Genomic DNA, 27,323 nt, shown 5'->3' with positions numbered 1-27,323 from the left:
ATGGCCTCGGGCTCCGTCTGCCCTCCTGGCAAGTGTGTTTGCAGCAGCTGCGGCCTGGAGATCGTGGACAAGTACCTTCTGAAGGTAGGGCGGAGCCGCGAGGCCCAAGGCGAGCGCGGTTCCCCGGGGAGCTCTGGGGAAGGAGAGAAGTTTATTTTCCCCTTCTTTTCCACTCAAGTTCTCGCTCGAGGTTGTAGACTTTCTTAGCACAACCGCCCAGTCAAGAGCAACTCATAAGGTGAGAAAAGTGGGAGAAGAAATCTTAGAATACCCCCTGTTGTTGCAAAACTGCTTGTGTGTGTGGTCTCGGGGTGCCGAAACCCGGGTGAAAGTACTGGAGTCAGCCACCTACTTGTAGAGGAACGGAAGTGGGGAAAGCCTTACCTATTCTGGAAAGTGGGTCCTACCTAATTGTTTTTACCGAGCCTCGGGTTGTAACCCACAGTAACGCCCAGGCGTTTGCCTGCTCCTGAGGGTTCCACGTTTGTGTATGTTGACCGATTTTCCCTTTTCAGTGTCTCCTTTGCTGAGAACCACTGTGAAGTGCCTTAAAGAGTCTTTTCTAGACAGATATTTTTTTATAGTCTTATGTTTATTTACACCAACCTGAGGCTTTTCCAAAATAAAATTCATACTACCATTTAAATAAAAACCATTTTCAATATCTTCCTCCTCTTACTAAGGTTTAATACTTCAAGGCCACCCAGTGATTTTTTTTTTTTTTTTTTAACGTCGTCTCCAGTGCCTAGGAGGGCAGTGGAAATTGATGTGAAGTTAGACAAAACAAAAAGAAAGAAAAATGCCTAGGATGAAGGGCTTCAGGTGGTGGTTTGAGAGTTGACTGTCTGTCTTAATTTGTTTTACTTCTCTCAAGATATTGTGGGGGAGTTTCGGAGTACAAATTCTGGCAGGCCAGTTATCCATGTCATTGCATAAAGGATCATAGTCCCCTGTGTTTTAATCCTAATATCATGGAATTTCAACTTCAATAGTTTTTTAAAACCACTATTTAAAATAATGATCTCTCCTACACTAAATTAGTAGCAACCAGTTCACTTTCTATTCTCCCCACCACCACCACCACCATCCCCCACCTAGTTTCTCAAAAGAATTCATTATGTAGAATATGAATTCAAAAAGCAAGTTTGTGAATTTCTTTAAATTTCTGCCTCAGCACAAAGCTGCTTCATCTGGGAAGTTGGAATGATACCCTGTAGATATAACTAAGATAAAGTACCAAAAGGCATTTTGGTGAAAACTGTTTGAAAAGTAACTAAGTTACTTAATTAGTGGTTGATTTTTAAGCCTGGCAAGTTAGCATGGCTTTCTCTTTAAATCTGCAGTCTTAAGATTCCCATTTCAGTGTTTCTAGACCTGAACCTCTTTGAATATTTCAAAACCATCTTTTGAATCAAAACTAGCTGCTTCCTTTCTTGAGCCCTCTCAGGAATTAGCTGTATCTTTCAGAATATTTCTGAATGGATGTGTAATGGATCCACTTCATATTAGAGAGGAAAAGGAAAAAAGCTTAAAATGACTTTTAACATATCCTCTGAAATAGATAATTGTTTCTAGTGTTCATCTTTTATTTGTTAACATATGTTTATACATCAGATATATATTTGTATAAAACAATCTAAATTATCTAAATGAGTTGTTTTTTTTTTTAAACTTTCCTTTGTAATAGGACTGGAGTCCTCTCAATGAAGTCTTCTACATAGTCTTAGTTTACCCTTTAGTATATGTACAAGAAAGTAGGCTTAAGTACATATTAGTAGACGTGCAAGAAAACTGTCTTCCTATCATATAGGAAACTAACAAAAGTTTGACACTTTGTGATTATATAAAAACTCTTTTGAGTTCTCAACTCCCTCACCACCACCATTTTGAGTTCATATTCTTCCAAATAAGTTTGAATTCAGTTCAAGTCACTGGTGAAAAAATAGTTGTTAAATAGAATATTTGAGGATGTAACTTAATGTTTAATATAGAAAAACACCGTATCGTGAGGCAAGTAAAATGGAGTTAGAACAAAAATGTGAGAGGAGTTAGATGCGTCTATTGCCCCATGTGACACTTCAGTGCCCTGTCGTTTGAGTGATTTTTTTTCTGGATTGATCCTATATATGTATACATACAGAGATTGGATGAATGCTAGCTATCAGGAAAGGTTTATAGTCTCCAGAATTTTTTTCTGTTCACCTTATTTTCCTCTCTGGAAAAGAAAAAGAAGATGAGGGAGGTTTTTGTTTTGTTTTGTTTTTTTAGTAAACTTTGAGGAAAGGTGGCAGACCAGGAATTACATCTGGCTTTAGGGAACTAGAGAATGACCATGACTCTGCCCTGAAGACTGCATCTATCGTGGCTTTAAAAAAAAAAAAAAAAAGAGCCTGGATAAGATCAAAATGCAGAAGGCCTTAAACAGTGGAATACTAATAGAAGCCTGTACTTTTCAACTTTAATTTAATTGGACCCATTTGAGGGGGAAAAAAAATAGAAAATGCATCTCTATATCCAGGACAGTGATCACCATTGTTAATTTTTAAAATTTTGGTTCCCTCAGATTTTTTTTCCTGCTATTTTCCCTATTTTCTTGTATGGTGAGCATGTTCTTTTATAGAAAAACCAAAACTTAAAATTTCACTAAAATCATCAGTGCTTTGGAAAGAGGCACATAACTAATTAGAAGCCCGTGAAACTTTCTTCTTCAGCTTCACAGTACCTTTTATATTTCATGTCACAGTAAAGCAAGTTGAACAGTAGTGCTAACATGATAGAATCATTGGACAAGATAGTCTTTATTATGAAATAGTGTAGCAAAAGCTATGTTTCAAGTTTTCCCATTTTTTCCAATTTCCTAATTCCTATATTAGGTATTAAATCCATTTGTACAATGTAACTGCTGTTTTTGCATTATTGCTGTTCTTTTAAATGAAATTTAATTAAGCTAAATCAAGTTCTTGTGCCCATTTAACAAGGGCAAACTTTAGGAGCTTGCATTATAGGTAAATTCAGTTCAGTACACATCTTCATTCCTGACGGCTAAAGCTAAAGGTATGCAGCTTATAGTATGATGGCAACAGTTTACGGTGAGGATTTGTGTGATTTGTTCACTGATCTGACAGTATTTCATGCCCCTATTTACAATGTAAAGTGCTATGATTTATTACAGCATTTTATAAAATAAAATGTCTTACTAAGTATAAATGACAAACAACACTTAGTGTGCCTTTTTAGAGCCACTTATAATAGATTTACTTTTTCCTTTAATGACCAGATCATTAAAGTAGGGTTTCCAGGGCTTTATGTTTTGGTAATTTAATGTTAGGTGGGAGCCAGGCCTCCTGCCATATCAACATCTAAATCTACCTTAACAGTGTCTGTTTTATTAGAGAAATGAATTGCCTGGCTTCTTTACAAGGGTAAGTATTTATCTTACAAAGCTTTTTGTCCATTTTCTTTTTCACTGTAACTAGTGAACAGTTTATCATTATTTGGCTGAAAAGTAGATTGAGAAGGTATGTGGCTTGAATTCTTTAGTTGCAGTGTGTTATGATGGGAAGAACTTGGTCAAGGAAAAATTATAAAACCAATATGTAGGACTTAAAGTGACCAAAATTTTCCATATGTTCATAGATGTTGATTTAAAAAAAAAAGCAGAATGGACGTTTGATTAAAAAAACTTGAATTTTTCAAAATTATATTAAAAAAATAAACAGGAAGTGTAGAATATGCTGTTGTGAATTTTCTGGCTGAAATCTAAAAGACAGTATATCTAGATCATATTTATGTAGATGATACCTCTTAGATGGAAACATTGAAATGTTGTGAAGTGATTGGCCTCCAACTAATAAAAAAAAAAAAAAAGAAAGAAACATTCAGAGCGTGTCTTAAAATATTAAAGGGCTAGCTTTTAAAATTGCCTGATACAGAAAACCAATGAAGGATACTCTCAAGCGTGGTGTTAGAATGGCTTCTCACTTGGCCCCTCTTTCTTCGCAGGTGAACGACCTGTGCTGGCATGTCCGGTGTCTGTCCTGCAGCGTCTGCAGGACCTCCTTAGGAAGGCACACAAGCTGTTACATTAAAGACAAAGACATTTTCTGCAAGCTTGATTATTTCAGGTACACTGAAGCTTCTTTTGTTTTTTTTAGTAAGTAGATCCACCATGACATTATTTACGCAAAGAGAATTTTATAAATAGGCTTTCTAGTCCAGTTTTATTTACTGAAGCCCGCTTTTTCTTGTACAACAGATTTCGAAATGAGAATGCTTCATATTTTCGAGGTAAATTGGATTAAAACAAAATTAGCATATGTATATGTTTTAGGAACCCAGTATATAAAAATTAACTTTGAATAATTTTTTCTACCTTGGCAAATGAAAGTTTTAGGTATTATGAACAGGGAAACTTCTTTGCTGTGCAGGGAGATTAAGTATGAAATATAAGGTGACTTATTATAGCAGTGCTCTTTGTTCAGGCAGAGTACTAAGACAAAATGAAGTAATTATAGGGGGAAAAAATCAAAGTGTTGTGGAGTTTTTACCAGTTTATTATAGGATGACCCCCTGTAATGTACCTATAAAATGCCAGCAGTTTGAAAACTGTGATAAACCATATTATTCAGAAGAATTGACCATTCCAGTATCAGAACTGTACCAAGTCTAATTACATAACCTGCCTAAAAATTCTGTTTCTTTTGTCTGTTCTTTGATATTTATTTTGTGCAATTATATTTGCCTAGGGTATTAAATGTAACATTTTCTCTGCCTGGTCTCTTTATAATCATTTAAATGGAAAATTTCCTCAAGGATAGAACTCAATTCTTAATGGATAGCTGTCTCAAAATTGAAGTCATCCTTAAGCGTGACTTTTTAAAATTATCACCTTTTTCCTTTATTTGTATTTTGAAAGGAAGAAGAATGTTCATTGTGAAATTGGGAAGTTAATACTACATAATGAAGTTTGTAATACTAATTATGTTGTTTATACTCAATTTCAAAAACTGATTTAAGAGTTTAGTGATTGATTTGAATAAAATTGCTAGGCAAGTTAAAGCACTTCACGAAACCCAGAGTCCTTTATTTTATAAAATCATAGGATTTTATAATTACCCAAATCATATATTTCTCATCAGGTTTACTTTCTATTTCCTCAAAAACAGTAGCAATTTGCCTCCTCTTTCACATAGGGTATGCTAATCTTAATTTTTTTTTTTTTTTTTTGTAATTTAAAGCTGCTTGAAATGTTTGTTTTTAGAGACTTTTTACAAGTCTAGTTCTTCAGGATTTTTTTAATACCTTGTATTTTATGATATTCAAAAATTGATTTTTATGATTCAGATTAACTTAAAAACTAGCAATACCTCTAAAGATATGTTAATGACTAGACACAGACACATACACTTTTCTAGTTTAATGTGGATATGCCAGGCGAGATATGTTAATGACTAGACACAGACACATACACTTTTCTAGTTTAATGTGGATATGCCAGGCTGTGACTGCAGTTGTGGTGGGAGATATGACAGAGTGTCACCAGGTCTGAGAGAAAAAAAAAATCTTTACATGTGGCATTTTGTTAAGATTAACGTGCATTTAATGTCCAGAAATGTGTCTAAAAGTTTTAGGTAATATTTCTCCTCCTCTTGTGGATGGTAATGCAAGAGCTTGTTTACCAAAGGAAGCATTTCTGAGTTTTCCTTCCTCACGCACCAGAGTGAACAATTTCTGTTCTGTTCGTTCTTTGATAATATCTATTTTAAATGTTTTAACTTTTTAAAAAATTTTAAAGCATTTTGTAATTGTCTCAACTTGGCTTTAAGACATCATTATTTATATCTTCAATGGTATGGCTTTGTACTTTTAGTTTTTTCAGTCTGGAGTGTGTGTGTGCGTGTGTGTGTGTGTGTGTTATGTTGAGTCTCTAGATAATTTATAAATGTCCTGATATTTGTTACAAGAAGGATATTGAAACTCATATTTCATTTATTTTAAAAGAAAAAATGTTATCCTCCTTTAGAATAACAATGAGAAGTTTTTGTTTTATAAACAGGTTCGAATTATGATCCCATCTCAAGTCTTGCTGCTGCTTACCATATTGACTTATAAAAAATAATTGATTCCTGTTTCATTTTCAAAAGATTTAAATACTTGAGTTAATCCAGTGAGTAATATAATGTGTTAGTTTAATCCTAGACTGATGAATATCTCACCAAGCATTAACTCTTCACCCTCCGCACCCCCCCCCCCCCCATTTATGTAGAAGGTATGGAACTCGCTGCTCTCGCTGTGGGAGGCATATCCATTCTACTGACTGGGTCCGGAGGGCCAAGGGGAATGTCTATCATTTGGCGTGCTTTGCCTGCTTTTCTTGCAAAAGACAACTTTCCACGGGAGAGGAGTTTGCTTTAGTGGAAGAGAAAGTCCTCTGCAGAGTGCATTATGACTGCATGCTGGATAATTTAAAAAGAGAAGTGGAAAATGGTAAATATATACTTAAAATACTTTTGAATCTTTTGGGACAGTGAACACAGGGATAAAAATGATTTTTTCCTAAGGTCGTCTTAAAGCATCATTTTGTGCAGAGTAATTGTGGTGAAACTCATTAAGCCCTCTACTGTTAGTGATGGTCTCCATCTGTTTATTTATAAGAAAAGCCATGGCATATGTATTTGCCTTGTGCCATATTCTCAGGAAGCAGCCTTGAGTTTAGGGTTCTGTTTTGCTTTTCATAACCAGTTGTTTCCTTGTGTTTGCCTTTTTAAGGATGAGCCTTAGATGTGCACTTCCAACTTGGTGCACTTTTGACTAAATATATAAGCCTACAAATGAAATGTTGTTTCTACATTATGTTTCTAGTGTGTTCTAAATCTTAAGGGATTTGGCAAACTAGAAGATGTGTACAGTTTCATACCAAGCCAAGAGATACAAGAAACCTATTATTGTATGACTGCTCCCATTTGAGTTACCAACACATTTGGTGTGTTTTTTAAATGCAGGTAATGGGATTAGTGTTGAAGGTGCCCTCCTTACAGAGCAAGATGTTAATCATCCAAAACCAGCAAAAAGAGCTCGGACCAGCTTTACAGCAGATCAGCTCCAGGTAGACATGACAATGAATTTGAGTTTTTGAAGCCCCTTTCCACCAAAAAAAAAGAAAAAACCCCTATTAAAAAAAAAAAATACTGAAACTAACAAAAGCCAAACAAAAAGCAATGTCTATGCTGTCTTAAGACATTTTTATTTTTTCAGAAAGGTTAGTCTGTGCTTTTTGTGCAAACTGACTTGTTGAGTGTATAAAAACATTGCCCTAAATATTGTTTATCAATATTCCAAGAGTCATGGTATGATGTGAACTTGTCCTGCAAGTTTGTCTCCCTGATGTCTGTTAACATTAACATCAAGGTGCAAACAAAATGTTGCTCTGTCCTGACTTCCTGAAAAAATTACTTTAACACAGGTATTTATGTTACTACATGTAATTTTAATAGAAGACAGAACATTTTGGGACACTTAACAGAAAGAGATATTCAGTATGTGGGTCTGTGGGACTCTGATGTGTTCATCTTTTTAACAAACTGCATTGAGTCTTTTAATAGACAAGATTGTACATTTTCTGAGTAGGAAGGAATTGAAAATGCCTTACCATAAATAGAAATCTACTGATTGACTGCAATCAAGTAGACCTTTCCTTGTTTTTAAAGGGGGTAGAGGGAGTAATTCTATAATTTGATGCTAAAGTTTGATTATGTTCCCTGAAAATGGAGGGATTATTTTCAACTTAGTTGCCCTAAATATAATTGTCATAACTTCTGTTTTTATAGTCAGGAAAATAATGAAATAATTACTCTTTGCTTTATATTTAAGTCTGTACACACAGTGATTATTTCTGGCATTTTTTTTTTTTTCAGAGAAATCATTTTCTAAAAGATTAGTGTGAAGTGTTTGCTTTATGTTAAGGTGAGGTAACATTTATTGAGCACCTACCATGTATGTATGGCTAGGTGCTTTACACATAGTATCCGTCTTAGCTCAGACTTTAGAAGATATTTATACAATGTTAATAAATGAGTGAAGGTAATTTTTTGAAAAATCACTGATAGTATTCTAATACTTGTCAGTATTTAAGATGAATGCAGTAAAAGAGAGAATATTTGTTTTGACAATGATTAAGAAAGAAGCCTTGATATGACATAAATATCGCAAAGGACCTTAATGTCACTGAGGAAGCAATCTAGCTTTAAAGTCTAGATCCATTCTTAAAATAAATTCCAGAAAATAATTTTTGATTCCTTACTTCAGGCATCGACTACATAGTAAGTAGAAAATGGAAGGTAAGGCAGCTGAAAGAAATATCTGTTTGAAGTTTGTTTTTCTGGGTGCCTCATTTGGTTAGCATGAAAATCACGTAAAGCCCCAGGTTAGGGGATACGTGTACCTGCGGGAGACCTGGTAGCAAAATACCCAGTAGCTAAAAGGTGTCTGACTTAAAATATAATCTCTAATATAAATATGTTCTGTGTATGAAGTGGGCTGTTTCTGTGAAAGACTGGCCATAATTTTAATAGTCATAAGACTGATAACTTTAGTTCGATAGAAAAATTTATTAGTAAAAGGGTAACTGAAAATTTGAAGCAACTTTTAGGTAGATATGTACAATCTCATCTGGAAAGTATAGATACTAATTAAATAGAAAGGGAATAATATTTTGGAGGTCTTTGTTTACCAATTCCTATGCCAGATAACTTCCTGTAATTTCTTCTTTCATCTCTTACAATTCATCCAAAAACTGCAGGGACTCCCCCAAGGCAGACAACCAAGGAATTGGCAAAGAGATTTGGACCCTACTTCCCAAACTTCTGGTCTTTTAATTTTCCTTGGCCTCCCAGGAGACCATGAGTAGAACTGTGCCTTACCAAGACTCCATTTAATGGCTGTGGCAGCTAAAACAAGAGTGAGATTCTAAATCTTGAAGATGGCTTTATAGTTTTAAATTGCAAATGTGCATAAAAACTACTTAAGCCATGCATTATTATATGAAAATGTGATCTGAATCATGAGTTTTTAAAAATTTATACCAAAATCATAGGTTTTTAAAAATGAAAGCAGAAATTATATTCTTTCTAAGCATGTTTTCATTTATTCAGTGTTTATTAGCATCTGTCTATGCCAGGAATGACTGAAACAATGAGGCATAATCTTGTCTTCGAGTGTTCCTTGTTGCTTAGGTATCTAGAATAAGTTGAATCATTATACTTTACTAGAAGCTTTAAAAATCAGGCCATGTACCTCATTGTTAAGTTATCCTACTCTTCAGAAAGCTAATTATTTAAGTAGTGCTTAAATTTAGCAAAACAATAAAATATAGGTGATCAGTAAGTCAAGACTATTCATACAGTACCTACCTTGTTTGGATTTAGAAGAGTTAAAGTATGAGGAACAAACTTCCCAAATTCTTTAGAAAATTATGAGAAGAAAAAAATAGCTTAACACTTATAAAATAGACTATTCTGTGTTGGCAAAACTATTTCAAATATTGTCTCATTTGTATAAATTGTATTGTAAAAGTTCCTGCCAATATTATAGTTTGCTTATTGTAGTTGGCAGTACTTGCTCAATGATTATTCATGTTAAACACGCCAGGGTTAGCACCTACTTTAATCTACTTTCAGATTAAGTTGGTCAGCTGCTACTATGCAGACTCGACAGTTTTGGTAGACTTGCTGGCTTTAAAATGATGTGTCTACAGAGGCTAGATCCTTGACCATTTTAAATAGCTCAGAAGAGGAATAGGGTAGATTTTTGGCATCCTTAGTGACTGGAGAGCAATGAAACCAAGTCAAAATTAAAAGGATTCTTTTGTGAGACTAAACACTGATGAATACATCTTACTTTTCCGTTAGCATGTTCCAGTTTTAAACCATCAGTGTTGATTTAAGTTTTCCTTTATTCCTTAATGAGAAATTGCTTTAGTAAATGTAATTTGGTTCCATTATTAAACTTGTGAATTTGAAATGCATTTGTGAAGGGCACATGTTTTTTGTTTTATAAATTATCCATTATGGCATTACAAATGAATATCTGTTCAGCTTTCCTCCTTGAAAAATTAAAAAAACAAAGACATTAATTTGTTCATTCTTTTTTTCTCTTTGGGATCTTACATGCTCAACAACATACAAGCACAACTATTTGCATATGAAGATATTAAAGTAACATTAAATTATTACTTTAACTTTAATTATTAATTAAATTTGGAGTAGGAGAGGAAGAATGAAGCGAACTGGGCATGATAATAAATTTTTAGGCTGTTTCTGCCCATTTTTAAAAGCAAAAGTACAAGTGCTAGTTTACAGCAACTATGTGGACAAGTATATTGGCCTGGAATCCAGGAATGCCTTATTCTGGAAGAGTCCCTATCAGTGAGAACTTAACTGAAAAAAATACATAATTTTTAAACCTCATAAGGTTTCCCAGGACAACATTGGTCTTTTTCTCCACACCATCTTCAGATTTTCTGCACATTGTGCAGGTTCACTCAGTTAATCTGGACATTATCTCCAGATATAATGGATAAGACATTCCCTTTGCCCTCCAGAAACTCACTTTCTCCTATGAAGAGTTCGACTTGCTAGCAAATTAGCTAGCTACCTGGTGACTAGTGCAGTGGCAGAAGATGGTATTATTTGAGGAACATAGTAGAGGATGCAGTTAATCTTGACTGTTGGAAATGGTGTTAGGGTCAGCAGGACTTTAGGTTAGGTAGATTTCCCCCATCCCACGCCCAGGACATGCACAATCATTTGGATGCTAGGCTCCACTCTCTCATTCTTATAATATTTTCTTTATATTTTATACTTCCCTCTATTGACTTTTAAGTAATAAAATTCAGATATCTTGCTTGATTCCCATTACTTCCTTTTCTGAAGGAATCCAAAGCCCTTTGCTGTGCTTTTATTCTGGAACTCCTCTTCCTCCTACTCCTTCACTCCATGCATCTCACTTTAGCTTGTATTGTTGTTAATTATTGGCATGCATATATTTTTCTCCCAGGAAGCTGAGGCCAGGTTCCAATCCAAAGGTTCACATCAGAATCACCTGGGAGCTTTTCAATCTATGAATGTTTAGATCTCAGGAAATTCTTATGCAATAGACTGATGAGTGTCTCTCTTTTAAGGTCCCAGATGTTCCTTTGCATAGAACAAGTGTCGAAATAATGAATGGTGGAGTCATTGCAATTAAGTGGAGTGCAATCTGTTGCACTGTCTACTATTTTCATACTAAGACAAATTGGTGTAGGAGCCTTGAACCTGTTTAGTTGAGTAGAGGTCAAAGATATGATTTTTATATTTTTAAAAATTGTTTAACGCTAGTAATTTTTAACAAAATGGAAAAATAGTAAATGGACTTATACTATTATGCATTTTTTGTGGGTTGTAAGAATGGAAGAAAAGGTGAGCTTATTTTTAACAGCATAGTTGAGAGACAAGTTTTTATGTTGAAATTGATTTTTTTAAAGATTTCAGCATAGCAACTTGCGCATCATTTTACATAATATGCATTATTTTCATTGATATACACTTCTCTGTATTGATTTTCAAGTAGTAAAATACAAGTACTCCATTTTCTTGTGCATGCCTTATCTCTCCTGTCATCAAAATTCAGAAGATTGAGCTTCTTATTTTTAGCTATTTACTATTTACTACCTACATTTTTTAAAAAAACAGGTTATGCAAGCACAGTTTGCTCAGGACAACAACCCAGATGCACAGACTCTCCAGAAACTGGCAGAAAGGACAGGCTTGAGCAGACGTGTGATACAGGTGACTATTTTAAAGGTTAATCAAGAGATACTAAAACTTCTATTCTAGGTTTTTATAAGCGCACATTCTGTGTATGTGTGTGTGTGTGTGTGTGTAGAAATGTCAAAGCATTAGCTTCTCATTTTAGATCTCTTCACATTCTAAATCAGTTTTTTAAAAAGCCTGATAATTAATTAGCCTGCTTGATCTAGGCTACCATTTGTTAGACAGCTCTTTGCAGAAGTTACTTCATTCATTTCTCAGAGCAAGCCTAAGATCCTAAGGCTAAAAAGACAACTATGGTTTGAAGCTGGATCTGCTTCTGAAGCCAGAATTGTTTCTACTTTTCTATGATTGTGGATGTGGATGTGTGCAGGGGGTGGGCAGTGTTGATGACCTTTATTAAAGATCCAGGTAGAAGGAATGATGTAAACAAAAGTAGGGAAGGATAAGTTAGAGCAAATTTGTTGGAAGATAAAATTTATGTTTGCAAATTGTGGGAAATAGAATTTTTTGAGCTGAACTCGGAGAGGCCTGTGAATATCAAGTTTGCTTCTGAGCAGGAGAAAACCATGCTATGTATTTTTAGGAAGAAAGGACTGGTAACAGTACATAGGAAGACTTAGAGTTGGGAGAGGCTACATGGAGATTGACAGATTAGGTGTGATGCCCAACAAAATAATGATTTTTCAAAAAGAGACTTTGGTGGTCTCAAATTCATTCTGAAGCATTTTATCAACTGAACACTAATGGCAGGCACTGGATGCAAGAGAGACAAGGAAAAAGACCTGGACACTGTAATGGTGAAGCAGAGAGACATCAAAGATGACTTATATTTGAAGTCAAAGTATCCATGGAAATGGTGTTACTGACAGGAATATTAAAGGTTGTTTAAAATGTGGGTTCAGCAGTTGGGAGGGAGATGAATTCCTTTCCAGCTCTGATTATCAGGCAATGATGGTGGCAGTTGAGCATGTAAACTGATATTTTAAAGGATGAAAGACCATTTCCATGGATACACTTCCCTGATGGCTCAGAAAGTAAAGAATCCGCCTGCAATGCAGGAGACCTGGGTTCGATGCCTGGGTTGGGAAGATCCCCTGGAGAAGGGAATGGCTACCCACTCCAGTATTCTGGCCTGGAAAATTCCATGGACAGAGCCTGGCAGCCTATAGTCCATGGGATCACCAAGAGTCGGACACAACTGAGCAACTTTTACAAAGGATGAACAAGATTCATGAAATTAGATCCTTTATAGAGAGATTGTGGACAGTAAAAGCTAAAGAATGAACTTTATGGAGCGAGCTGTTTGAACTGGACCATCACAGCCAGAACCAAGGAATGAGTCTAGTGTAGAAGCATCATGGAGGCCCAAGGGCTGAGGTGGATTCAAGATGGAGGTGGTCAACTGTGTCAGGATCTTATATTTCCCTTAGATTAGGGAAATGGAAAACAATTTTAGATAATATTTAAGGTTAAAAAGGTATAACAGAGTAATGATGCAAGTGACTGACTATCAAGATGAAAATGAAGTTCAGTAGGGGGAAACAGTTAAGTCTAACACTGCACTATAATGTTTTATTTCTTAAATTGGCTGGTGAGTAAACAAGTGTTTATTCTTTGGTTTATTTCTAGTAAGCCTGAAGTATTTCATAATTAAAAGATCATTTATTCCAAGAAGTCAGTGGGAGGGACCTGACGATACCTCAGCTTCTCTGAAGACCTAGATTTGCAGTGGATTTGGTTAAGTGCAGTGTAATGAGGCTGTCTGAGGAGGCAAGTCCCATGACCTCAGTACTTTCAGATGTCTAGGGCATTGTGTTTGTCTCAGAGTGCCAGATGCTAGAAAGGGGCTAACAAGGAACCAATGTGAAAAGAGTGCTCCCTTTAGAGGAAGATTAAGGTCATGAAAGTCTGGAAATCCTGTGCTGTTATTAACAGCAACAGGGATATTTATCTGGAGAAAAGATCCAGAGATGGTAAGGGAAGGAAGAGTATGAACAGAGCTGTCTTTAAATGGTTATGAATGGCGGCAGGATCGTGTCTCTGCTAGGGAATGTAGGAGAAAAACAGATTTCACTCACAGTGAAGAATTTTCTCAGTACGTAAGTCTACAAAATTGGCATCGGCTACCATTGAGCACTACTGATAAAGAAACTGCCTGCCCATGCTGGAGACATGGGTTCAATCCCTGGGTCAGGAAGATCCCCTAAAGGAGGCGTGGCAACCCACTCCAGTATTCTTGCCTGGAGAATCCTATGGACAGAGGAGCCTGGCAGGCTACAGTCCATGGAGTCACATAGAGTCAGGCATGACTGAGCAACTTAACACATACCATTGAGGTGGTGAGTTTCCTTTACCTGGAAGTGAAACTTCCTTTGTTGAGGTAGGTCCAACTCAACGGTCTGAGAGGGTCCTCGTAATCTAAGACTCTATACATTCAGTGACAGTGATTGCTATAGCTAACTCAGATTCATGGTTATTATGTTTTAGACTATTTTGAAGTTGGAAGCAAAGGAAAATGGAGGATTTTCTGAGAGCTTTCTTTATTGTTTGAAGAAGTAAGAACCCCAGACAGACATCTCTCATGTAATTTCCAGGTATTTAGGTCACCAGTATTATGAGCAAGTTAACTACATTGCAAGCCCTAGAACTTGGAGAATATATTGTTGGGTGGTGGCTTTTAATATATAAGAGTTAAATTTAAATATTTTGATAAGATGGCAAAGGAGTACTAACAACTCAAATATATAGTCCTTCACAGTATTTTTGAAGGATTAATTACTGTGAACTCAAATAGTAGTCAGAACCTCTTTGCCCGGCTACTCCTAGCATTGAGCACACATTAGAAATGTTAAAGAAAAGAGATTTAGTAGGCCTCGATTCTTATATGCAAACTAGGTTACCCAAATATTAGGTGGAAATACTGGTCCTATACAGGATATAAGTTCAGGTCTCACCTTTACTAGCTAAAGTCTGCATGAAAGTGAAAATTGTTAGTCACTCAGTCCTGTGTGGCTCTTTAAGACCCCGTGAACTATACCCCGCCAGGTTCTTCTGTCCATGGAGTTCTCCAGGCAAGAATACTGGAGTGGGTAGCTATTTCCTTCTCCAGGGGATCTTCCCAATCCAGGTAACAAACCTGGATCTCCTGCATTGCAGGCAGATTCTTAACCATCTGAACCTTCTCCAGGGAAGCCCTGAAAGTCTGCATAGTGAGACATTGTAACAGAGCAGATCATCACTGAGTTGAAATCACAGAACAGAGATGGGTGATGTTATTTTTAACACTGTACATCCAGATATAATCACTGCTCACATATCCTTTCACAAAGTTGAATTATGAATTGTATATCTTACAGAAACATGATAAAACATTGCTATTTCACCCAGTGTGCTTGGAGTTCTCTTTCCATATTAAAATATGCATCCATTGTATTGCTATATAATTTATTTAGTTTATTTTGAACTTTTTTACATCATAAAAATGCTACAATGAAGAACATTGTGTATATACTTTGTGCATTTGTTCAGTGGTGTCTATAGGATAAATTTCTAGAAGTGAGATGATTGAATCAAAAGATAAAAAGATTATAAGAGCCTTTGACTGATAGTATAAAATTCACCTTGCAGAAAGTTCATAATCAATTTATTCTCCCAGAATCTACATACGAAATTTATCTTTCCTCAATGTGGATAAATCCTATAAACTATCATTCTTTTACATCTTTTCCAATTGCCAGTAAGAAAATGTCATTGTTTTCATTTATCTTTCTTTTATTATCAATAAACCTTAATATGTTTACTTATATTGTGATTAAAAAATGTATTTTTTAGCTGATTTTTTATATTGGGTTATTTCTTTTCTCTTTATCTTACTGATTTTTATTATTTATCATGTTAAACTTTCATAGTTCATCAATTGCCTTTTCATTTATTTTTTCCACATAGAAATTTTACATTGTTTTGTATTCAAATCTCTTCATATTTTTTTTCTGATAGCTTTGGCCTTTTTCTTGCTTCACCTAGAGAAATATGTCAACATTGGCTTTTGTTTTGATAGACATTCGTGGTCCCAATTATTTATATCTAAACCCTTATTTATTTGTAATGGACTTTTGGTTATATGTTGTAAAGTTGAGATTTTTCTTTTTTTTTCCCCCTAAATGATTAGTTAGCTTTCTCTAATCAATTCTATGCCAGCTCTAATTTCCCAGTCATTTAAAATTACATCTTTTCATACATTAAATTCTTTTGTTTGGCCCTTTGGGTTTTCTAAGAGATTGATCTAATGCACTAGTCTTTTCTTTTACAGAATGTCTATGTGGCCTGCTTTCAGCTTATGTATTTTACAATTCACAACTCAGATTTTTGAAAAATACGTTACTTAGAAATTTTAACTCTGTAAGAGGTTTGCAAAGCAAGAGGAGATTTTAAGTCAGTAAGGACAATCAAAAGGACTTGTATTTCGTTCCTCAAGCTAGATAGTCCTCATGTCAGAAGTTTTCTGATGCCTGAAATCTTAAGCTTTGTTTAAATGTGCAAGTTACATGACACTTTGTGTTTTCAAACCTCTCTTTGCTTAATTGCCTGATGATTTTTTTTCTAGGAGGTATTCGAATTACATTAAGGTAGTTATTCTACTGTTAACATCAGGCTGGCTTCATATTTATTTCCAAAGTCTGAATTTTGTTAAAGAAACTGCATATTTTCCATCTAATATCTAATTTATTGGAGACATGAGATACCTTGAAGAAACCCTGGGAATCCTAGTGCCATGTGTTTTGGGTTAATGTAGCCCTCTGGGGTGCCTGTCCTCTGGGCAGCGTCAGGGGAAGAGGCAGGTGGCAGCTGTCCCCGGTTAAAAGTTGGAGAATGTGTGAGTGTGTCTTCTTGGCTGGCTGGGTGACGGCAGTGGCTCCTGCTGTTCAGGCGCCTGTAAAGGGGACTGTGACCGAAGACTTGGGATGAAGTCTCTGCATGGATGCCTGAGTCACGCTAGTGCTCCGGAGCAGGGGTGATGAGGCTGTGACTGCATCATTTTCCTTGAAACATGCCTAAGCTTGTTCCCGAAATACTCCTTAGATGCTGCCCCTCAGCCACCTGCTCAGACTCCTTTTCCTTTGGTTTTAACCCCTTGAGTTTATACCTCTGTTTATGAGTCCCGAGGATAACAAGGTATGCCTTTTGAAGTCAGGCCAACTTTTTAATAAATCTTTTTTTTTTTGTTCAGCCCTCTGTTCCACATTTTTCAGCCCTGATTCCCTTGAGCCGTCAACTAACTGCCTGCCAGTCCTGGCCAGAGACTTATGCCCCTGACCTTCTCCCTTGATTCCCAAATGTTCTTATCCTAATTTCCTTATAAAGTTTTTATCCCTCCACTTCTCTCTCTTCTTACAACAGAGTTGTTTGGAGTGATAGCAAATAAATGCTGTGATATTTTAATAGAGGAACACTCTGTAGGCAAGTTTTATCTAAGAGCAGGAAGTTCACAAGCAGGTAGCTTAGTTACTGGAAGCATCCTGGGTGGTCTAGACTTGTTCACCCTGACCTGCATATGAAATTCTGCTTAACCCAGAACTTGCTTCCTTTATTTCTGTGATGGAGTGGACAACACGGTGGTTAGCTCTTTACATCTGGTGAACTGTTTCACCAGTGGATGTGTTTGTATTTTATTCTAGTTAAATATTGCTAGTTGTTTCCTACTGTAAGCCTGACTTTAACCTGCTTCTTAGAGAATAGCCTCTGTATTTGCTAAGAGAAATTGAACTCAGCAGGTTACCAAGAGACTGGAATAACTGAATCAAGAGGTTTGTAGAAAGCCTTAAATTCTCAGTGGGGATTTTAATCATTTGAAAATGGATTTCAAATAAGTCTAGCAGGTGTCTGAGAATACAGTAAGTAGTGTATTTTTTTAAAAAAAATTTCTGATGAAAGGGTTTTTCTTTTTGTCCCAAATGTCAGTAGGAGAACCAAGGAAACTTTTCTGGAATTTTGAATCCCCTCCCCTGTTTTTATTTTGGAAGATGCTGGCTTATTATAGAACCAGTTTTAAGTTAAAGCATCAGATAATTATTATTTGGGCAAAGAAAATGACTGTTGATAACCGTGCAAAATGATTTCTCTTGTGTCTACAGAACTCTTTTTTAAAGAAAGCTGCTTTAGATTTATGCTGTGCTGATATGGTAGAGTTGCATCCTTTGTTGTATTGAACTGGTGTTTTATCAGCTGCGACGTGACATAGCTCCTGTTGCTTCTCTCCTCTCTCAGGTATGGTTTCAGAACTGTAGAGCTCGCCACAAGAAGCACGTCAGCCCTAACCACTCCTCCTCTGCCCCAGTCACAGCAGTGCCGCCCTCCAGACTGTCTCCACCCATGTTAGAAGAAATGGCTTACTCCGCCTACGTGCCCCAAGATGGGACGATGCTGACTGCACTGCATAGTTATATGGATGGTAGGTATCCTAACACTTAACAGCTGCCTTTCAAGCCATCACTCATACCTTCTAGTATTATATTATTAATAGGATTCACACTTTGCAATATTACCTCAGTAGTAGCTGAAAAATACTGTGGGAGAGGGATGCAGTAGGAAGAACTGTCCAACCTTCTTACTTCTGTGGCAGCCTTTTAAGGGGCCTGCATCGCACTCACTTTACAGCTAAAATACAGATATTCATAATGACTCATAGATAATGCTTGATTTTTACTTAGAAAAAACATTCTTTTTGTTTTGACCTGATAAACATTTGAATAACTTATTTTCCTATGGTCAGAGACAGTATTCACCCTCAGATTTTTAGATTGAGGTTTACTGAATTTTGTTAAAGAAACTTTTTTATTGAAGTAAACCTACATATAGAAAAGTACACACATAAGTATTCAGCTTGATGAATTAATAAAATCAACATATCTATGTAAATACTATCCAGAGGAAGTAGCAGGATATAATTAGCACCTCAGAAGCTTCTCTTATGACCCCTCCCAGTAATTATCCTCTTCCTCCAAAGTAACATTGCCTTGACTTCTAAAATCATGTTCTAGTTTTGCCTGTTGTTGAGCTTTATATAAATCAAACCTTGCAGAATGTATTCTGTGTCTCACTTCTTTCAACTCTGTGAGATTCCTTTGTATTGTTGCAAGAATCAGTGATTTGTTTCATTGTTATACAAAATTCCACTGTAGGATACCATTATCCACTTAGGGTTGGTAGGCACTCATTTTATTTCCGGTTTGGGCTTTTATATATATGATGCTATGGGCCTCATTGTACATGCCTTTTGGTGCACATTAATTCACAGTTTTATTTAGTATGTATATGCTAAGAGTAGCATGTAGGGTCCTGGCTACACATATGTTCAATCTTAGTTGATTCTGCCAAAAAGTTTCTGATACTGGTTGAACCAATATACACTCTGACCAGCAGAACATGAGAGTTCAAGGTGCTCTACATCCTCTCCAGCACTTGATGTAGTGTGACCTCTTACTTTAGCCAGCTTAGTGGTTGTATAGTGCTATCTCATTATTTCCATTTGCTTTTCCCTCATCACTGATGAGCCTGAGTATTTTTTCTTTGGGCGTTTGTATATTGTTTTTTTGTGAAGTACCTGTTCATGTCTTTTGCTTGTTGGTCTATTGGCTTATCTGTTTTGTTTTTCCTTGATTTGTGCTAACTTTGGCTGTGTATTGCATATAGATATGTTTTTTCATGGTTATATGTAATCTCTTAAGGGTATGTTTTATGGAGCACAAGTTCCTAATTTTAATGCAGTTCATCAGTTTTTTTCCTTCATGAGGAATGCTTTTTTTATGACCTGTTCAAGGAATTGTTCCTACTCAAAGATAATGAAGGTATTCCTCCTATCAGTTCAGTTCAGTTTCTCAGTCGTGTCTGACTCTTAGCGACCTCATGGACTGCAGCACTCCAGGCTTCCCTGTCCGTCACCAACTCCCAGAGATTGCTCAAACTCATGTCCATTGAGTCAGTGATATCATCCAACCTCTCATCCTCTGTCATCCCCTTCTCTTCCTGCCTTCAATCTTTCCCTGCATCAGGGTCTTTTCCAGTGAGTCAGTTCTTTGAATCAGGTAGCCGAAGTATTGGAGCTTCAGCATCAGTCCTTCTAATGAATATTCAGGACTGATTTACTTTAGGATTGACTGGTTTGATCTCCTTGCTGTCCAAGGGATTCTCAAGAGTCTTCTCTAACACCACAGTTTGAAAGCATCAATTATTTGGTGCTCAGCTTTCTTTATGGTTTAATTCAGTTTTCACATCCATACATGACTACTGGAGAAACCATAGCTTTGATCAAATGGGCCTTTGTCATATATTCCTCCTATGGTATCTTCTACAAACTTCACCAACCATGTTTTACCTTGACATTTAGACTTATAGTCCATCTAGAATTGAAGTTTCTATGTAGCATAAAATAAGGACAAAGTCTTTGTTATGTTTATGAAAGTACCAATTTCCCAGCTGATTTTCTGTGCTACATTTTTCATAAATCAAGTGCCCGTATAATTTGTATGTCAACTTCTGTACCCTTAGGAGAGCCTAGAGGGTTACTGTCCATGGGGTCACAAAGAGTTGGGTGTGACTGAAGGGACTTAGCACATACTATTCTGTTTTATTGGTCTATTTATTTCTGTATCAATACCTAATTGTTTTACTAATGCTGGATATATAATTCTTGATGTCCAGTAATACATGGTATCTTATTTTGTTGTTTAAGTTTGTATTGCTTATTCTTGACCCTTTATGTTCCCATAATATTTACCACCAAAAAAAGAGAAAACAATTGAGATTTTGATATAATCTATTAAATCAGTTTGTAGGAAACCACCATCTTAATAATATTGTCTTCCAAACCATGATCCTAGTCTGTCTTTCTTTTTATTTAGATCATCTTCAAATGCTCTCTTATATTCTGGAGTTTTCTGTTTAGGAATCTTGCACATGTTTTGTTAGGTTTTTTATAGGTTTTTGTTTGGATGTAGTTAATTGTAAATGGCTTTTCCTTTATATGTGGAAATCTAGGTTGATTTCCACAGCTATATTCTTTCAGCACGTTTACAATATGAATAAAATAGTTTTCTTCCATTGTCTCTGTTATTTAGAATATAGTTAATTGACTTGATACCACTTATTGTTGAAGTCAGCTGTTGGTCTCATTCTTCCTCCTTTAAAAGTGAATGTCCTTTTCCCCCAGCTTTTCTCTTTGTGCCTGGTTTTAAGTTTTATAGAATGTGCCTAGATATGCTTCTTGAATATGAAAGTTTGATGTATTTGCTTATACAAACTTTCTGTATCTTCAAATATTATTTCTGTTATTACTGAAAAAGTCCGTATTTTCTAGCCTTTTGATCTTCCATGTTCTGGAGTAGATATTTTCTTCTGACCTGTATTCCAATTCACTAATTCTCTCTCTGTATATGCTGTAAAACTCACTTGCTGAGGTCTTAATTTCAGTTATTGTTTTCAGTTTTTAGAATTTCCATTTCATTCTTTTATATAGTTTTTATTTCTATACCAGAATTATCTATCTTATCACTTTATTCCTTAATAAAATTTTTATACTAATTGTAGTTACTTTAAAGTTCATACCTGACAACTCCAATATCAGGATATTTTGCCAGTCTATTCTATTGTTTTTTCCTCTTTGTTTTTAGTCAAGTCATGTCTTATTTGCCTTATTACTTTTTTATTGCACTTCAGGTGTGAGGTATGAAAACTGGAAATAATTTGAAGCTCTGGATGGGATATTTTCCACCAGAGAGAATTTAGTTTTGCCATTGGCAGGGAGTTAGGTCAGGGGAAGAGCAACTTAATCCAATCAGACATCAGTTCTTACAAAGGCTGGCATGTTTCTGGGTCACCACTTCTTGGCAGTAGCCTTTTGGGATACCCCCCAAAGCTTGTGTTTTGTTTTGCGTCTGTTGTTTTTAATGAGGGCTTCTCTTCGGTGGTACCTGCTCCTTCATGTTTGTTCCCCACCACCCAAAGTCTAACTCCTGAAAACTCTGCTAAACTTCTCAGCCTCCTAGACCCTCATTTTCTTTTAAAATTGTTATTACACTTGTGAAGGATAAGTAGCCTCATTTTATTTCCTTCCTTCTCTGGGGCTTGACTTTGCAAACTCTCACTGCCTTGGTATCTTTCAGATACCTTCAAACAGCTTTTTAAAAATTTTGTCCGGCTTTCTTAGTTGCTCTTAGAAGGACGTTTGGTTTGAAGCAGCATGGTCTTTGCTGAGAGTGAAAAGTTCATTTTAAGGTTTGGCTAAAGTAAAAATCAGAGCCTGTATCATTGTTGCCATTTACCTATGCTAGGATTAAAATTGTGTGTGTTCACATGAATGACTGTCATGTTGCCTGAGTCAAATGTGTTTTCATGTATGTTTAGGAAAGAGGCAGTTAAACATTCATAAATGGGAATTTGGGGCAGGAGTCACCCTATAGAGGAAACTTCGTATAAAATTTAGCAAAATTTCTATAGACGAAGGTGGTGTTTCTGGCTACAGGGTAAAGTGCAGTGAATGGGGTATGGATGGAGGACTTTAAAGTGGCAAAAGCTTGAGGCCCAAAATAAAGATTTTGGAGTAAACCATTCCTGGATTCTCATAATACTATACTCACTATGCTGAATAAGTTAATGCTCTGCTGAAGTTAGTGGAATGAGTATAGCTTGGTGCCCTCAGCTATAATCAGTAGTGAGAGGACTTTGCCTTGGATTGTTTTTTGTTTGTTTTTAAGTCAGTTTTATTTACCGTACAAAACTGATCCACACATTTCTTTCTATTTTGTAGCTCATTCACCAACAACTCTTGGACTCCAGCCCTTGTTACCCCATTCAATGACACAACTGCCAATAAGTCATACTTAATTCCTTTTTTCAGGGATAGAAATGATTAAGGATATAAACTTGTCATTTGTTATGTATAAAATACCATTGAAAATATATTAATGTTAATTTTTTATTTAACACCCAAAGCATTTCCAACATCACTTTGCTGCCCAGGTATGTATCTCTAGTTGGCCTGCAAGACACTTTTATTGATTTCTTCATTTTTTGTAAAACTTATGTTTACAAGAAGAAAACAAATCAAAACTTTTTTTTGTATTGTATGAAAATAGTTCACTCGAGTGTGTATCTGTTAATTTATTTGTCATCAAAAGAGCACTTTGCCTAAAAGAAAGGACTGACAAGTGTGCAAAATGTTTACAATCCTTTGTGAAATTGTAGTTTATCATTAGTTTGTATCTGTAAGTTATTGTTATAAATATTACCTGTATTTTTTGTTATATACAACTTTATACTTTGAAGCTTGTATCTGTGAATTTGCAATTGAAATTTATTTTGCCAATGTTTTCTGAATGAACTGAATAAAGCTTCTGTTGTAGCATGCCATGCAAACACATTATTGTGTTTGTGGTTGATGAACTATGGCTGTAAATAACACTATAGTTTAATAAGCCCACCATTCTAAGTTTATTAAACATTTTTCATTCTTGTGAAAGTTTCAACCAATTTATCCTTTTTGTGTGTGTATTTTCAGCAGTAAGTTGACTTTAGCCTCTTACACATATAATAACAACTTTTAATTTTAAAAGTCATTTTGTTTTGAGCTTTGTTGTGAGTACATTTTAATAGAAAACTTATTTGTAGATGATTGCTCTTACTCAAGAAAAGAACACATGAAAATATCTCATTTGGCAAATTGTCTCTTTTGAACTAGTTAATAAAATTAATGTGAAAGAAAAGGCAGAGTGCTTTTCAAAATGACCTTTTGGGGTGTCCCAAGCCAGAAATGAAATGTGGGCTGTTAGAATGTGTTTCTTAAGGGTTGAAAAAGGAGGACAAGAAATATTTGGAGTTTGTGATCAATGCTTCTAGAGCAGAGACTCTTTACTTTTTCTTCCTAGTGAACCCTCTTTAGGGATTGTGATTGAGAGCTGAAATCTAAACCTCAGGACTTTATCCTATGTAGCAGTGGACACTTGTCTCGGAATTACAAAAGTAAGTAGTGCCACCCTCACTAATTTTTGGATTTAAAGAATTTAATCAGTACTTCTTGTCTTTTCTATACCAATCAGGAAAAAAAAGTAGTGAGAAAGAAATCTTAAGTTGAAGTCTTTGTTTAACTTGGCGGGTTCACATCTGGCTGAGGACTGGAAGTAATAGTGGAATATTTGTAATTCTATTCTAGTAATCATAAATGCAACCAGAGAGCAATCACATGGATGTCGGTAACTTACTATCTGCCTCAAACCAGAAGCAACAAACCTAAGTTTCACTATGGGAGAAAGGGGGAAAGAAAGTGTTTTGTTTTTTTAAACTTGCTACTCCAGTTACAATCCTTTTGGCCAAAAACAAAGAACATAGCCGGTAGTCCCCGTATCTGATCTTGTGAAATCGATGCTAATCTCCTGGGTTCTTGTCTACCTGTCCCAGGCACCACGTGGCGAGGTCAGCTTTCCTTTACCACATGTGGAAGAAAGCTCTTGTAGTCTAGCCAACCTCTGTGCTGTAGCGGCTTCTTCCACTTCCCAGCTGTATGTAATTGGCACCATTTAGCTTGGAAGGTGCTTGATTGTGAGTGTTCCTTCTCTCTCTTTTGTCTTTTTTTCTGTGCTCACAATGCTCAGAGAAATTTTATGAGCCACATCACTACCATTTTTAGTTCCAAAGATGAATGCTCAAAGTTGAAGTAAAATTTCCATAACAGAGAAGTTCAAAGTTGTCAAAATAATGAGACTTATAGATCCAGCATATGAAGTTGCTAACAATAAAAATGGGATAGATATGAAAGTACTAAAACATTTTTTGCATGTGATACAAACATTATGACTATGTTTTCATTTCTGTTAATGGAAGTCAGAGATGCTACTTTTATAACTTTAGGGAAGAATTGAAGTATATCCATGTTAGTAATACTCAGATATTATGCCTACATGCTCACACTATTTGCTTGAAATTAGAGGGTGATCAAATGACTTTTGTGAGGTTTGGAGGAAGACTTTTTATTGTTGGGCTAATAAAAACCTGGGTAACAAATAGGTTATCTCTTCAGTATTCAGAGATTCATGAGCTGTAAGAGGGTAAAGATAACTTTTTTGCTCTGCAAATCAATTGAATCACCAATTCAGACATTAAAATTGAAGTCACACTAAGTCAATACTCCTTTAAGTGATTGTAAGACAGTATAGCTTTAACAGTAATTATGCGTTATGCAAATATCAGTCTTAAAATTCCACATTACTTTAAGTTGTAAGTACATGTGTTTTGAGTATCTCATAATAAGTATTGTTAAGATTACAGTTCATGCTTTTAAAATTGTTATAAGCATTTGAAATCTTATAGCTGTAGTATTTCTTGAGTTGGTAAATTATGTATATAATTACTCCAGTAGCATTATGAGACTAAATGAGATCTTAGGACTGTGTTATGGCTTGAAGGACTTTACCTGTTATGAAAGAAATGATTCTATTATTTAGAAGTCATTTGGATTGCAGTACACTAAATACCAAAAGTATATTGGCCCAGGAAAATTTCTCAATGGTCTCCATTCCAGGAGATAAAGGAACTAAAATTAGTGGTATTTCATTTTGCTCTTTTGAAATACAACCAAATTTTTAGAGAAGGAATAGATCTGAATTCAAAAGAAATACACTGGATACTGTCTAATACTTATCTGCTTGGATTCAACTGCACAGTGAAAACTATTTTATAGCCTGTTTTTCCCTTTTAATATGATAATCATATTTCAAAGTACCATACTCATCTATAACATCATTATAATTGATACACAGCCCACCATATTGCTTGAGCTTGGCAAGAGGCAAAGAATCCATCTGCCAATGAAGGAGATGCGGGTTTGATCCCTGGGTCAGGAAGATCCCCTGGAGAAGGCAATGGCAACCCACTCCAGTATTCTTGCCGGGAGAATCCCATGGACAGAGAAGCCTGGGGGCTACAGTCCGTGGGGTCTCAGAGGTCAACTGGATGTGATTAAGTAGCCGAGCACCAGCCCCAGCACCAGATGTGAGTGAATAGTTTTAAGACTCCTGAAATTCATCAGTTGTTCCCAGAATGCTGCACTAATTTACATCTCCACTAGCAGTGTTTGAGATGTTTTCCAGAGCACTTGTCTATCTTGCCTACTAGTGGAGTTAATACCAATTATTTTTCCAAGAGAGTCAAAAAGATAATTTTAAAGCCTTATTTATTACTTGATAAGAGATTTTAATTTACATTTTGGAGACCTATTTTCTTGCAAAAGGAGTAAAGGTAAACACAAGCAACCATTTCTGTGACCTTTCTTCTTTCAGTTGTTCTGCATCCATGGCTAAGTGAGCATCCCATAGGATTTGTTCAGCTGAGGTATCATTTATTGACATCAAACATTTTACTGAAGCACCTGGAAGTCTTTATAACATTTTATTAGATTCACTGATGATTTTATTTTTTTATTTTTATTTTTTGCAAAGCCCTTCATGCTTTTCAAATGCTTTTCTGTACAGCATCATGTCCCCCATTCAACAGACAGGGAAACTAAAATTTAAGAAACTTTGATTAACATAATTAGGTCTTTGGTTTTTAATATGCAAGAGTTCTCCAGAGCATCAGATTATTTCTATAACTCTGTAGAGATCTCAGAATAAGTTTGTAAGTGACTCTCATTTGCTTGAGCTTCATAAACAAATTTAAGGAAGATAGACTTTCAGAGGATGTAAAGACGCCTGCAGGAAACACCCTCCTCTCTAGTTGTATCAGCAATCCTTGCTGAGGATCTACCAAGTTCTGTACTTGGTGGGGGCTGAGAGCAGAGTTCGGGGGTGGGTGGTGTGTGAGAGAGAGAGAGAGAGAGACCACAGGGCAAAAGGAGAGAGGATGCTAAGAACTAAGTGAGAGCAAGTCCTGGGAGGGACTTGTTTTCCCATTGCATTCCCAGTGTAATGTGGTAAATGCTCAGCTGATTGAATAAGGTTTGTAGGAAAATAATGGGCATGATACTCATGCTTGAGCATCCTAAAATAACTTCAAATTCCAAAAGAACTCTTTAAATTCTCAAAATATTCTTCCTTCATCAAATATCTTTTAAATGCCTTTTGCATCTTATATTCTTTTTACACCACTTAGTATAAGATGCCAGACTTCCCAAGTGGCGCTAGCAGTAAAGAGCTCACCTGCCAGGGTAGGTGATGCAGGTTCAGTCCCGGGTTGGGAAGATACCCTGAAGTAGGAGATGACAACCTGCCCCATTATTCTTGCTTGGAAAATTCCGTGGACAGAGGAGCCTGGCGGGCTGCAGTCCACAGGGCCGCAAAGAGTCGGACATGACTAAGTGCATGCACACACACACACACACACACACACAGTATAAAGTGTGGGATACCTGGTTTTAGCAGTTTCTGACACCAGTGAACTGTAGAACAAGGATTTTAGCCTCCCTGGTTACCAGTTTCCTCAACAGTCAAAGGAAGATTTTTGTATGAGACTTAGCATGATATGATAAATGGA

General features: G+C 36.0%; 1 protein-coding gene across 1 annotated transcript; it reads left to right on the top strand.

The window, feature by feature from the left end:
• LHX8 (LIM homeobox 8) lies at positions 1 to 23,380 on the top strand. The gene is made up of 7 exons (XM_061119999.1): positions 1 to 84; positions 4,003 to 4,124; positions 6,266 to 6,486; positions 7,002 to 7,105; positions 11,727 to 11,822; positions 18,072 to 18,255; positions 22,609 to 23,380. The coding sequence occupies exons 1-7, from the start codon at positions 1 to 3 to the stop codon at positions 22,683 to 22,685; spliced, it is 888 nt and encodes a 295-aa protein (XP_060975982.1). The 3' UTR covers positions 22,686 to 23,380.
• The last annotated feature ends 3,943 nt before the right edge of the window (positions 23,381 to 27,323 follow it).

This window comes from Dama dama, chromosome 20 (assembly GCF_033118175.1).
Source record: "Dama dama isolate Ldn47 chromosome 20, ASM3311817v1, whole genome shotgun sequence".
Lineage (NCBI taxonomy): Eukaryota > Metazoa > Chordata > Mammalia > Artiodactyla > Cervidae > Dama > Dama dama.
This window is presented reverse-complemented; position numbering and strand designations above follow the sequence as displayed.

What these genes read in the sequence shown, in the direction of transcription:
- LHX8 (XM_061119999.1), top strand. Translation starts at nt 1, where the DNA reads ATGGCCTCGGGCTCCGTCTGCCCTCCTGGCAAGTGTGTTTGCAGCAGC. An exon ending in TGGACAAGTACCTTCTGAAG is followed by an intron (nt 85 to 4,002) that starts GTAGGGCGGAGC and finishes CTTTCTTCGCAG; the next exon opens with GTGAACGACCTGTGCTGGCA. An exon ending in TGCAAGCTTGATTATTTCAG is followed by an intron (nt 4,125 to 6,265) that starts GTACACTGAAGC and finishes CCATTTATGTAG; the next exon opens with AAGGTATGGAACTCGCTGCT.